Source organism: Brachionichthys hirsutus, chromosome 7, assembly GCF_040956055.1.
Source record: "Brachionichthys hirsutus isolate HB-005 chromosome 7, CSIRO-AGI_Bhir_v1, whole genome shotgun sequence".
In the NCBI taxonomy this organism is placed as follows: Eukaryota; Metazoa; Chordata; class Actinopteri; order Lophiiformes; family Brachionichthyidae; genus Brachionichthys; species Brachionichthys hirsutus.
The window spans coordinates 11,083,265-11,095,885 of NC_090903.1; the positions used below are offsets into that span (position 1 = coordinate 11,083,265).

General features: G+C 40.7%; 1 protein-coding gene across 1 annotated transcript; it reads right to left on the reverse strand.

Moving 5' to 3' along the window:
- Nucleotides 1-7,295: 7,295 nt before the first annotated feature.
- On the reverse strand, nt 7,296-12,093 carry ecd (ecdysoneless homolog (Drosophila)). The gene is given in 14 exon segments (XM_068741787.1): nt 7,296-7,936; nt 8,411-8,616; nt 8,705-8,772; nt 9,271-9,368; nt 9,441-9,529; nt 9,875-9,978; nt 10,080-10,177; nt 10,348-10,473; nt 10,585-10,713; nt 10,871-11,063; nt 11,177-11,355; nt 11,480-11,567; nt 11,702-11,819; nt 11,889-12,093. Coding segments are annotated over 14 exon segments (1,914 nt in total). The 3' UTR covers nt 7,296-7,723.
- Between the last annotated feature and the right edge of the window lie 528 nt (nt 12,094-12,621).

Genomic DNA, 12,621 nt, shown 5'->3' on the forward strand with positions numbered 1-12,621 from the left:
TTGTATTTATCACCCACCAAATTTCAACAATCGTTTTATTCAAAGGTTCTCTGAGTTAAAGTTGGATAAGCTCTTGGTGTGTTGGGACTTTAATGTTAATATTTGCTTTCCATTCATCAACTCACTTCATTTTCTTGTAGATGAGGCAATCGCACAGAATCAAACCCGGCATCTTCTTGCTGTGAGGTGACAGCGCTGACCACTACGCCAAATACCTCCCAACCAAAAGAAAGATGTTTCTGTAGGGAGGGAAATACTTGTGCAAGCTGGAGTTTGACAGGGTGGAGTTCGGTGTGTGAGGGGGAGAGCAGCAAACTCTTATCGTCATGGTAATATCTCTTAAATGCAAGTGGCTACAGATCGGAACCACCCAAATCCATGTCATGTCCAGTGTAAACACTGTCCATGCAGTTTTTAAATACTTTACTCAGACAGGAATACTCGCATCCTGTTTACTTATTAACAGACACCAGCTGTTCTTACAACCCTTGAATAATGTCTCAAAAGCCCAACATGTTTCTGTGGTGGCTTTGATTCTATAATGTTTTGCTGTTGGAAATGCGCCAGGAGTGAATTTCTCTCATGCTGTGGCAGGTTGATGCAGGAGAGTCTCTTAAAACAAAGATTATTAAGACAACATCTAATAACCAGAGAGAAGCGAGGAAGAATGAAAGTGTGCACAGAATAGTTCTATTTGCTTTTAGAAAAATGTGTTTAATGGCTGTATGAATACACCTTGATGTAAAACGGAAGCACTGACCTTATTATAGAAAATAAAAAAAATGCAGCCTGGTTACCCTTTTTCCATCTTCATGTCACTTAACCGTCCCCTTTCCACCTCACAGACTCTTTACACCTCCCCTGTTACCCTCTTTTACAACACCATTCAAGGTACTCTTAGCCTCTGCAGCTGTTTACAATCATGATCTCACATCATCCACCACTTAGCCCAGTTGGTGTCTGTTTATGAAACAGCTTGTTCCTATTTTGGGATTTTCAATTTATACTCTGGTCTGTGAAAAAATAAGGTATCTTTGAGATCATATATCAACACAGCAAACTCTGCAGCTTATAGAATAATATATTATATTATTATTATTATTATTTGTTTGTTTCTTATATTCAGACTCTGGCAGCTATAAGGATCATGGTGCCCCCGTAACCTGCATTTACACAGGATGGAACACCTCGAAAATAACTAAAAAAAGAAGAAAAAGAAGAACCCTCAATTATAAGTAAATAGGAAAATCCAGATTTTCGCTATTTATTTGGGTATCCGGATCACTCTCAGAACATACCAAGACTCATCTCCAGATTCTTTTAAATCAAAATCTATCCAGTAGTTTTTCCGTACTCCTGCTAACAATCAGACAAACGTGTCAAAAACATAACCTCCTTGGGGAGGTAATAATAAAATCGACAACGGGGTGTGTTAAATTCCTTGTGAAATATGATTAAGCATGGGATGAGCCCAAGTCCACTATCAGCAGAGGGCTTGTTGCGGGATTTCCACATCGATGTTAGATTGCAAAGCAGCAAAGTGGGAGGAATTCCTCCTCCTGTGAGGCGATTATTTCTTATTCTCACATCCCGCCTGCTGAAATATTCCCCTAATGGAGTGCGCTCCGTTTTTATCTCTGGACTTTTAATAACCATCCACCTAAAATAAAATCTTTGATCGAGCCAATAGGAAGACAAACAGACAGGGACCAAAGTCCACCTGGATGCAGTGCGCAAACCGATGAGGTGAATGTCCGCTGCGTTGCGCTGCGCAGAGCGCAGAATGTTGGCGGGGACGCGCTGCGGCTCGTCCGGACACTGAGAATAAATCTGCCTCTATTAGTATAAGAGCAGCAGCCCGAGCGGATGACGTCGACAGGGAATGATCGCATTTGGGATGAAATATAAATTCATGAGAGATTTCAAATGGTGAGTGTTTTTCTCACGCTTTTCATGATGTCCTATCGGGCCGACCTTAAATATATCGCCTCACTGTGGATGGGAGAAAAGTTAGTTGTCCTTTATTTAACTATAGGTAAGTTAATTTGAGAACTAATTCTCATGCTAAATAACGACCTGGACGAGAGTTGCACGTTTTTGGTGGTGGGAGAAAGCCAGAAACCCGGAGACGCGCAACACGCAAACTCGTCACGGAACGGAAAGACTTCATCATCATCATCATCATCATCGATATGAATGTCCGATATTATGATCATCAGAGGACGATCAGTATATGAGCATGACGCGCATTACTCCTGTTGGTTTTTTTTGTTCTCTCTAATGTATCCATCTGTTTAGAAAATGTATTACAAGGGTAATATATAGTAGAGAAATATCTACTAGCAATAAATGTAGGAATAAAAAAGAAACCGCACAATAACATATGTTTGATGGTTCATAGTGTGAAGTGGGTTTTTTATTTTTTATGTGTGTGTGTGTGTGTGTGTGTGTGGGGGGGGGGGGGGGGGGGGGGTATCTTCTACGTTATACTATGTCATGTAAAGTAATCCTGTTGGTATCAGTAAGGGCTGCTGCAGTTTGTAATAAGGAACAAAGGGTTATAAGGGACTTCAGCAGCCTGAGGTCGTTGATGTGGATTAATGCTGTTTCACACAGGTGTTTACTGTTGTACATCGAAAATGGGAAGTAGAAGAAGAGTTTTCGATGATGCATCATCTGTTGCAGCTTTCACTCACGTGAAATTCATTATCATTTATAATAAAGAACATTTGCATAATGTCCATTGATTGCAGCTTGCCCTTCACTAATGTTTAACAGTTTAGTTATACAGTGGTTAAAAAGTACCTGAAATCCAAATTATTTTTAAATTTCAACATCATTACTGATTACGGTAGCTTTGCAGTGTGTGCTGGTATACCCTGTCAGTACAAAAAGGTACAGTGAATTGTGGAAATATACTCCGCTGTTAAACGCATAACAAAAACAGTGAAATGTGTTTGAATAAATCAGAAGAATTAAACAATCAGACAAGCGGTGGTAATGATGGCGCAAACCTCGTTGTGAAAATAAGCCATTTCTAAGTTCAAATAATTGTAAAGGTGGCCTGTAAATAGCTTGCAGCAGAGTAATAAGAAGTTATAACAGGCAAACGTTAACTATTTATTCCACCCTGTTGTTATTTGATGACAAAATGAGGTCCTGATTGTCATGGTGTTTAACAGCCCTATCAATTTATCTTCTTTCCACACTTGCAGAAAACAGATACCTGCAATCAGCAACCTCTCCCCAGAATGATATCATGTCATTTAAGTAAAAGGTAATGTCCCTGATGTTTACAAGCCGTTTGTGCTACTCCTGCTGCTGCAGGAACCATGCAGGAAAATTAGAGGGCCAAATGTATTTATAGACACTTATAATTTTCTTACACAAAGAATATGCTGGTGTTAGATTTAGACTAGAATTCTAATATTCTTTCATTACCTTAGATACCGGTAATAAGGTGTTATCTATTATCATTAAATCAAGGTCCACAATTTGAACAGACAAAAATTCTAGATGCATAAATATTGCATCACAGATTTTAAAAAGTGATGCAATATTAACAGGCCCCAGCAACTCCCGTGAGCCGCAAGGAGGAAAAGCGGAAGACAACGATGGATGGATGGATGGAGGAATGGACGGATGGATGGATGCATGGATCCAACAATATGTTTTGCAATAATGGTTTGAAATTTATATCGCTGACTGATTTAAATTGAGTAAATTCACCTCTCTGCTCAGTTTGGATCCCTGCCCTGGTAAAACTATAGTTTTTACCAACAAGCATTGTTTGTTCCTGTGTGCAGCTCATGCAGATGGAGGAGGGGATGGTGTACCTCAGCGACAAAGAGTCTCTCATCGAGTCATGTGCTGCTGCCGCTGGTTCCCACCTTCTGCCTGGCGGTCCTGGTGGTCTATGGCCTGGGTGACAAACTCCGAAACTTTGTCGCCAGCATCTTCATCCCTCAGTACCACTACCCATATTCAGTGGCTCTCTGCTTCGGCCAGGTTGGTGCCTGTTGTTGTTCTTATTCCCCCTTTTCTGAATGAATGAATAAAAATGCTGCACTTTCTACCAGCGTCCGTGACTAGACGGCAGTATGAGCCTCTGTTTGGTCGCTACTTAACATTAGTAAATAGCCTCACGGCAGGTATTTGCTTTTGCTGCAATTACCTTTACAACACCACTACACCCACAGATAAAAATCACACAACAGCTAACATGCTGGTCCCACAGGATACATGTATGTGAAAAATGTAAACATAAGAAGCAATGATAATAATAATAATAATAATAAAGTCAGTGTTAAAGATAACTGACAAATATGTTTTTTTTTTACTTTTTTTATTGGCTTACTTTTGAGTTGCCATCTAAGCTGTGAAGTGACATGCTAGCGTGTGTGTGTGTGTGTGTGAGAGAGAGAGAGAGAGAGAGTGTGTGAGAGAGAGAGAGAGATGTGCTCTCAAGCACTTACAAGATAGATGTTTAACCCAATGGCTAACCCCATCCAAAGATTGCCTGGCTAAGGAGTTTTTTCAATAAAATGTGCAAGTGAGCAGGTTGCATTTGTGTGCATTCTTTATAGCCATAGCAATAACTGCATGATAATATATGACTTCTAATATAGCTTTTATATTGCACTGCTTTCTAAAGAAGTTCTTAAACAAACTTAACAAGGTGACACCATTCTTTGGTTTGCAGGACTTGAAGTGCATACCTGAATTATATTAGTCCAGAGGTCAACCCGGGCTTTCAGTGCAGAAGTCAAACATACCTTCTTGCATGTGACATATCGTTCCTAGCAATCAACGAGTCAGATGACTTGGTTTATTGTGCTTTAAATCAGAAATTATGGGAACATAATTTACATTTCTTGCAAGCTGGGTTTTCTCATTCACTACAGTCAAAAAAAGGACCCACAGGGGTCAAGTTTCAATGTATTAAAACTACATTTTCTTGCCTGAGGTATAGTAGAGTAGGATAAGATACTGTATCAGCAGTTACAAGCAGTTACTGATTAACCAGGATATCATTTTTATGATTCTGATTTATTGCCTGCATAAAATGTTGTGCAATAAACCACAATACAAACGCATCTCAATATTTTTGTTCGTTTTTTTTATATGTAAAGTAAATTGCTTCAAACATTTATTTTTGTCTTATAAATAAAATCTATCATTTCAGCTTACGGGTCAAAATAACCCCCAAAAAGTATTGTATAATATTAAACTATTTCATGTCAATATGATCACATTAGTTGTCAACCAAAGCCAATTCAAGAACCTGAGTGAAGTTTCACAAAGAGTTGTTGCTCCTGGACCGGCGGCAACATCAGAAGCATCTCGCGAATTGATAAAGAACCGAATCGTTTCACGGAATCTAAAACGGAATGGAATCGAATAAATCTCTGTGTCTCTTCCAGGTCCTGGTCTCCCTGCTTTTCTTAAAGCTCCTGCATGTCCTGGGCCTGTTGCCTCTGAAGCAGTACACCAGGTCTCTGGGTGAGAGGCTGCTGGTGCCTTCTATCTGCAGCAGCATCCACGATGTGCTGGCCATGTGGGCCAAGGCCAGCAGCCCGTATAGCGGCCTCTACCCGCTCACGCTTCCGCTGCTGCCTGCAGTAACTGTGGGCTTGAGCTTCTGGCTGAGGCTGGCATCCCTGCGATCTATCTACATGTCGACTCTGATTTCCATTGTGAGCGGGACGTCTTTTGTCATCTCAGGTAAAATTATAGATATATATATATAGATTTAAAGGGATGATTCTTTGCCTCGGAACCTCAACTTCCTCTTTCTCTATAGCCTCCCATGGTCTGCAACACATCGAGCCTCTGGAGTACTTGTATGCGCCGCTGGCTTTAATCCTCCACAGCCTTTCTTTAACTTGGCTGGGTAAAGTGTTTGAGGCTGATCGCCAGCAACCCGTTGCTGCTCAAGCGTCCGTCTTTGACATCTACTACACCCATCTGCTGAACCAGAGCTGGATTCTGGGCCTCCTGTGGCTGCTACACCCGGACAGTCCCTGGCAAGTGTTGAGTCACACCAGCTGGCATACCCTGCTCTTCCATGGATATCTGTTAGCTATTCTCCTGCTGGGAATGGTGCTAAACTTTGCAGTCAGTGTGGCCGCTCTGTACGCCTCGCCAGTCGCTGCAGCAGCGCTGCACTCTGCGAGGCAGGTAGCACAGCTATTCATGCATCTTTTGTAGATCAGAGCAAGGCTTTATTGTTTCATACTACATCATTATAATTTAATCCATGTCTCTGGCCGCAGTTTTATTTTATTTGGTGCAGAATCACAATTTGACCTCCATTCTTCCTTCCAAAGTAACGTGTCACTGCACTCCTGAGGCCCCTTTCTTTATTATTGAGATGACATGTAGAATGGCCGAGATTAGAAATGGAATGTCAGCAAAACTAAGCTAAATCCACGGGGTTATTTTTTACCATGGCGTAGTATATTCCACTGAAATAAGAGTTAATAATTTACAGTTGGGCCATAAAGGCCATATGAGGACAAGATATCACGTCCATTTTACTAACCAGCGTGCCGTCAACCGGCCTATGTGTTAAAATGAAATGACATAAATGCTCACCTTATTTGTTACAGATCTGTCATATATGTGGATGCATATTATGCATGTCCTTAATGCATTTCTTCTGTGATTTAATAACTTCTGCTGGTGAAGGAAGGATCTCACGGTATCAGAAGAGTAGAGAAATCAGATATTAGAAGCTCTACAGGACAGAAATACAGCCAAAGTATCTGATGACCAAACCAGCTAAACGAAGAGAGTTCTTGGACATCGTCATTTCACTGGTTTAATATTCTACAAACGCTCTGCAGACATTGTCCTCGAATGATCCTGCGAGATTTTCCAGATGAGAAGGGATGTGAGATGCAGAATGGTGTTTGTACAAGGACGTAGGTTGTTGAATTAAATTGTTACATTTATTTAAGAGCTGAAAATGTCATTTCAAATCCTGATGGAAGCTGAGTAGCAGCCGCCCCTGAATGAATTTGCCCACTAAGGTCATATGAGAAGGGGTCATGATGAGAAAAGTGCTGAGAGCAATTTCTTTGAGCCTGTTGTAAGCTACTATCAGAAGGTAAATTCTTAACTAGAGCGCACTTGTAATTACATTTAAAAATAAATGTTTTAACATATCATGTTTTTAAATGGCTATTGTGACGAGAACGTTGAATTGCGTACCCCAAAGCAATATTGTAAACATTCAAATAAACTGAAATTATGTTGACTCATGGATTTATTTCCAAACAACTTTTATTGATTCAAACAAACACATGTAAGTGCAGTGAGAAACCACTTTTACATAAAGTAGCTTGTATTAAAATCCCCCGTAAGCCTAATGAAATGAGTCATAACATGTTGACTCAAACATGTTGAGGATCACTTTTTCTGAGGCTCAAACGCGCCTCACCTAAATTCTTAACTTCAGCTGACATCATGAGACCAGACGGCAGAAACCTGATGCACAAGATGTTAAAGCGCTGGAAGAATAATTTTACGCTGACTATAAAAAAGCAGGTTTAACCACAATCCAAACATCTTTAGCAAATGCATCAAATGCGTTCCTGAATTTTAATGAATAGTTTTGCAGCATGCCCAGAATGTTTGGTGACAGTAGGACTGTCCACTGGAGATACCACATGTTGTGTGTTGGAGTCTGCCAAATATCTCCATATTTCATTTCCTGTCTTCATGAGGGATCAGAGTTGGGTGGCAGATGTATGCCCAGACTCTGCAGCAGGTTAGAAGCTGGACCAGCTAGTCCAGATTGGCAGCTGAGGGACTCCAGCAGGTTTGTGACCAGGTTGAGGTCAACATCAAGAGGCTGGATCTCCTCCTGCATTTGGAGACTGTCTGCAGCATCAGAATTAGGGGAGACATTGTCCTGGCTCGGCTTGTAATTCTGGAAAACATAAAAAAAAGAAATCATCTGACATTCTGTGTTTTCAAATTTAAATGAGCATTGTTAAAGTGCACAACATTTATGATCCTAACAGGATTACTCAAAATGTTCTGAATAGATTTTGATGAACTTTCTAGGTTGAGGATGTCCCAAGGAGGAATCAATTAGATTTTGGATTACTGTATTACCATTAATATTCTTTTAATGCACAATGGGAGCTACTACAATATTATAGCTTCTGACTTCATGGATAATGTCTACAGTGCTTGGACAGTGCTTTTAGCTGCAATGGCGTATTGGGGAAACTCAGCTCCCTCGACAGAAGTTTCCTCTCCGAGTTCCCTCTTTTTTTACATAAAGTGGAATCAAATTACCGGTACTATCTAGAATTGGGGAAGACTACTTTCTCATCCTCATCCCATTTCAGGAAGACGCATGGTATCATGCATGATGCACTACAGGGCATAGATTTACCGTCAGATTGAAGCTTTGTCCGATGTTCGTGCTCTTCAGCTCCTGATCCATTTGTTCCATGTATCCCGTAAGACCGCCCAAAGTCCCTGCTTGATTCATCTCTGCTTGGCCAGGCAATCCCTGCTCGCTCTGTTCCTCCTCATCCTCCTCCTCCTCATCATAATCGTCCTCTAGATCATCTGAATCAAGCTCTTCCTGTTTGTTTCCTTAGAAGAATTTGAAAAAGACCGATTGAGTTCGTAGAAGATACGATTACTTACTTTTTATTTACCTCATAACCATTCCAGGACATACCAAGCAGTCTGTCCAGTGCATTTGCCATGGAGTCCGGGTCAAGATCAAAAGGCTGAGTTGAACTACTCCTAGACAACAAAATAAAATAACAAAAATAATATAGTGATGCGACAGATTTTTGGTGGAGTAATGCAGAATCAAATACAATGAGATAGACTAACTTGTAAAATACAGCAACAAAGACAGCCCACAAAGAGAAAATGATGTATTGAAAATTCAGCTGCACATTAAAATAATTACTGGCTACACTGACTGGACTTTGTTGGGGGTGCTTTTAAAGTTCATTGCCCCAGCCTTTGATGAGGTTATCTGGTTTGGGTGTCTGAGCCTCAGTAGGATTACTTGATGGCTTTTTATAAAACCAGCTGAGAGGGTTGGACATGTTGGGCAAGTAGTAAGAAAAATATATATTTTCTGAGATCTATTCAGGACAGACTCAGCCATTTATTTTCACTATTTTGAACATTCAAAGATAAGGCTATTTTATGTATTATTATTATGCTTAAACTACTTGATTTAATACCACGAAACTGGATGGAAGAGTACGGTAGGTATATATATCTTACCAGGGCAGTTCAGCACCCTCATGTGATGATATAGCACTGAGGAAGTTCTTCATCCCTCGACTGACTGCCACCATACTGTAACCGTACTCCTCTTCCTCCTTGTCATACTGCTTCTCCTTTTTCCCTTCCACTGTGCTCTCAACATCCGGTTTCCCTTCGGTGGAAGTGGCGTTTTGGGAGCCAACATCTCCTGTCCCCAGACTTCTCTCTCTTAACATATGCTCCAGATCCTGAGCCGTGATATCCAGCCAGCTGTCGCCTGGAGATGGACACAAAGAAAAAACTCATGGTTGAAGGAGAAACAGGGTAAAGAATGGAGTTTACGATATAAAAAGGGAAAAGAAATATGAAATTGGATTGACAAACAAATCTAATTTGGCAGATTATATATATATATATATATAGCTTTATTTTACAGCAAGTATGTGAAGCAGATGAAAGGCAGAACCATTTAAAAGTCTTTGATAAATAAATGCAGCGGTATAAAGCATTGAGAAAGCCCACTTTTTTCAAATAAACAATGCCATAAAAATGGTGTCAGACACTGCCATTTTCTTGCTCCTGTCAAGATTGCTCATCCATTAACAGACAGATTTCTACTCACTGTCCTCCTGGGGGAGCTGTGACTCTTGTTTCTTCAGCTCATCCAGGCTAAATGTATTGCAGCTGTGCAGCAACTGCAGAACCTCTTCGCCTGGGGACAAGGCACTAAGACAACAAAAACACAATAGGTACATTCGGACTGATCTACACCAAGGACATTAATAATGTATATTCATTAATATTGTGTTAATCATCACACCACATACTCATGTACCTACCTCGACTTTGAGACAACAGATTGTTTGAAAAAGTTTTCTGCAGATCTCGTCAGTTCTTTATAATGGACAGATCCTTCCAGTTCTCCCTGCGTTTGCAAACAATAAAACAACAATTAAATTGTTCTGCGCAGTAGAGCAATGCCGAGTGTGCCGTATCTTTGATAATGCTTCCCTTCACATCTATTCTAGCATACGTGTGGTCAAGTACTGTGACTACCCTTCCTCTGGACTTTACCATTCAAATGGTGAGACTAACCTGAAAGTAGTCGTTCCTTTTAAGACTGTCCAAAAATGCTTTCCACTGAGGGTTACAACTAACAGGAGCATCAGGCTCTGCCGACGGTAGCCTGCACTTGGAGCACAGGATTTCAAAGCCATGGGCCTGGAAGCAGGACACATAGACGGAGAAATAATCAAATGCAACCCTGTTGACTGGCCATTACAAGTTATCAACACAGACCACAATCTAGAGGTAGCACAGGTGATCGCTTACCAGTTTCATGCCAAGCTCATGGGCTTTGTACTGGGGATGAGAGGGAGGAGGAAGAGTAAAGCCACTCCTTCGGTCTGGGGTGAATTGTTGCTGCTGTAGCTGGGCGTACAGGCAACGTGTGAAAGTAACCTTGGAATATACAAAGAAGTGCAAGGTTTTGGTTTAAAAATACATATTACAACATTACACAAAACAAAGACAGTGTAGAGGCAATTTTTAAATATTTTTAAATATTTACTTATAACAGATCAAAGCTGTGACAATCATAAATGTCAAGCGTGTTTACCAAGGTGAGTACTCCTGTATCAGGAGGAAAGGTTTTAAAGCTTCGGCACGCCTGCAGATCTACTGGATCTCGCAGGTAGAACGCCGACACTGCTGGGGCAACCAGGTCTGGTCGTTGTGCGAGCACCTTGGCAATACTTGCTGGTAAAAAGCAATGTGCATGATGGAGGCTGGTTTTAATCTTCTCTGGGTACCTATTGTAGGAAGAGGAGATTAATATGCATTTGCATTGAGAGTACATTATATATACAATAACTTTGTAGCAAAGAAGTATGATACTTTTTGCATTACTTAAACAATATCTCACCCCTCTACTCGCTTGCTCAGGGTGGAGCAAATCTTGGGGCTTGCCTGACAGGCCTCTGGATGGCTGGAGAGCAATTCCAGAGCTTGTGCAACACTTGGTACCACATCTTTTGAGAACCCCACTGCACTGGATTTGGAGGGACGGGGCAGGATATGCAATTTTCCCCTATAAAAGAAGACCTGCAAAAGATAATGAGCAAATAAATTAGGATTTACAGACAGCAACAAAATGAAGATATGCTTCAGTGCCAACAAAACTAAGATTGTTTTTTTTTAATCACATGTTCCATTACATCTGACTCACTCTGTTTTCACTGGAGTCTGGATTTAGCCACTTGGGGAGAAAATCTGCTGCTTCTATCAGAAGAAACTCTCCATCATTGTCCTCAACTCTTCATCCAACAAAACAGAGGTAGTGGTAAACAAGCAAATTACATACAACTGAAGTATTTATAAATGTTGCAATCAACCTTCTTGTATTTTTTCTTCAGTTTTACACATACATTAGCAGCACATTTAGACTCACCTGGCTGCAAGCTCTGGGAAAGCCTCTGTGATTTGTTGCAGGAGGTAAACAATAAACCATTCATCCTCCACATTGTCCCCAAACTGAGTACTACCTCCAATGTGAGCAGGGGTGTCTCCTATCAATTAAAAAAACAAACATGAATCCATTCTTGAGTGTTAATTTAAATAAATTAAGATCTGCCTACCTTTCTCGGGATGATACTTGAGGTTGAATGGCTGATGTTGCCATATGTACTGCATCAAGAGTGGGGCAAACTTTGACAGAATCTTCTCTGCTAGATTTGTGAGATGTTCCTCAGCCCGCCGTGAATCAGAACCGTCTGGCTGGATCGAGAAGAGCCCGTATTGAACCATGTCCTCTGGAATAACACTCCTACGCAGGTGGTCCATTGCGGTAGTTTTCTTTCAAATACTTGTAAAACAGACCAATGTTATACAGATACACATGAGTAATATAAGCAGAGCTGTGTAATACAGAAAGCGTTTGGATTATCTTTATATTTAACGTGAAGGGTGGAGACTTCCATCGTACGTTTATATCACGCCGTCATTATTCAGGTCCTACTGTGAATTATGCTCGACTTTCTCGGTCGGGTACGACAGAATAGTTCCTACATTTTATGTTATTTACGTTCAGTGTTCTCCAGATGATAATTACTCATATCATAGCAATTTTATTATAAAAATATCATTAATAAATTAAAATAAACCAACGGAGTGGTCGAATTTTGGCTTTAATAAACGCAATACGCCGACACACTCCACCATTAAATGGCGGACATATTTTAAGAGCGCAATTGGGGATACCGGCCGCTATGCATACCTGGTAATGTAGTGAAGTAGCTGCCAATGACGACGAGCTTTTGTAGTTGTCGAAAATCAATTTCCCGTGAGGCTACGGGAAAACGAAGATGCGTA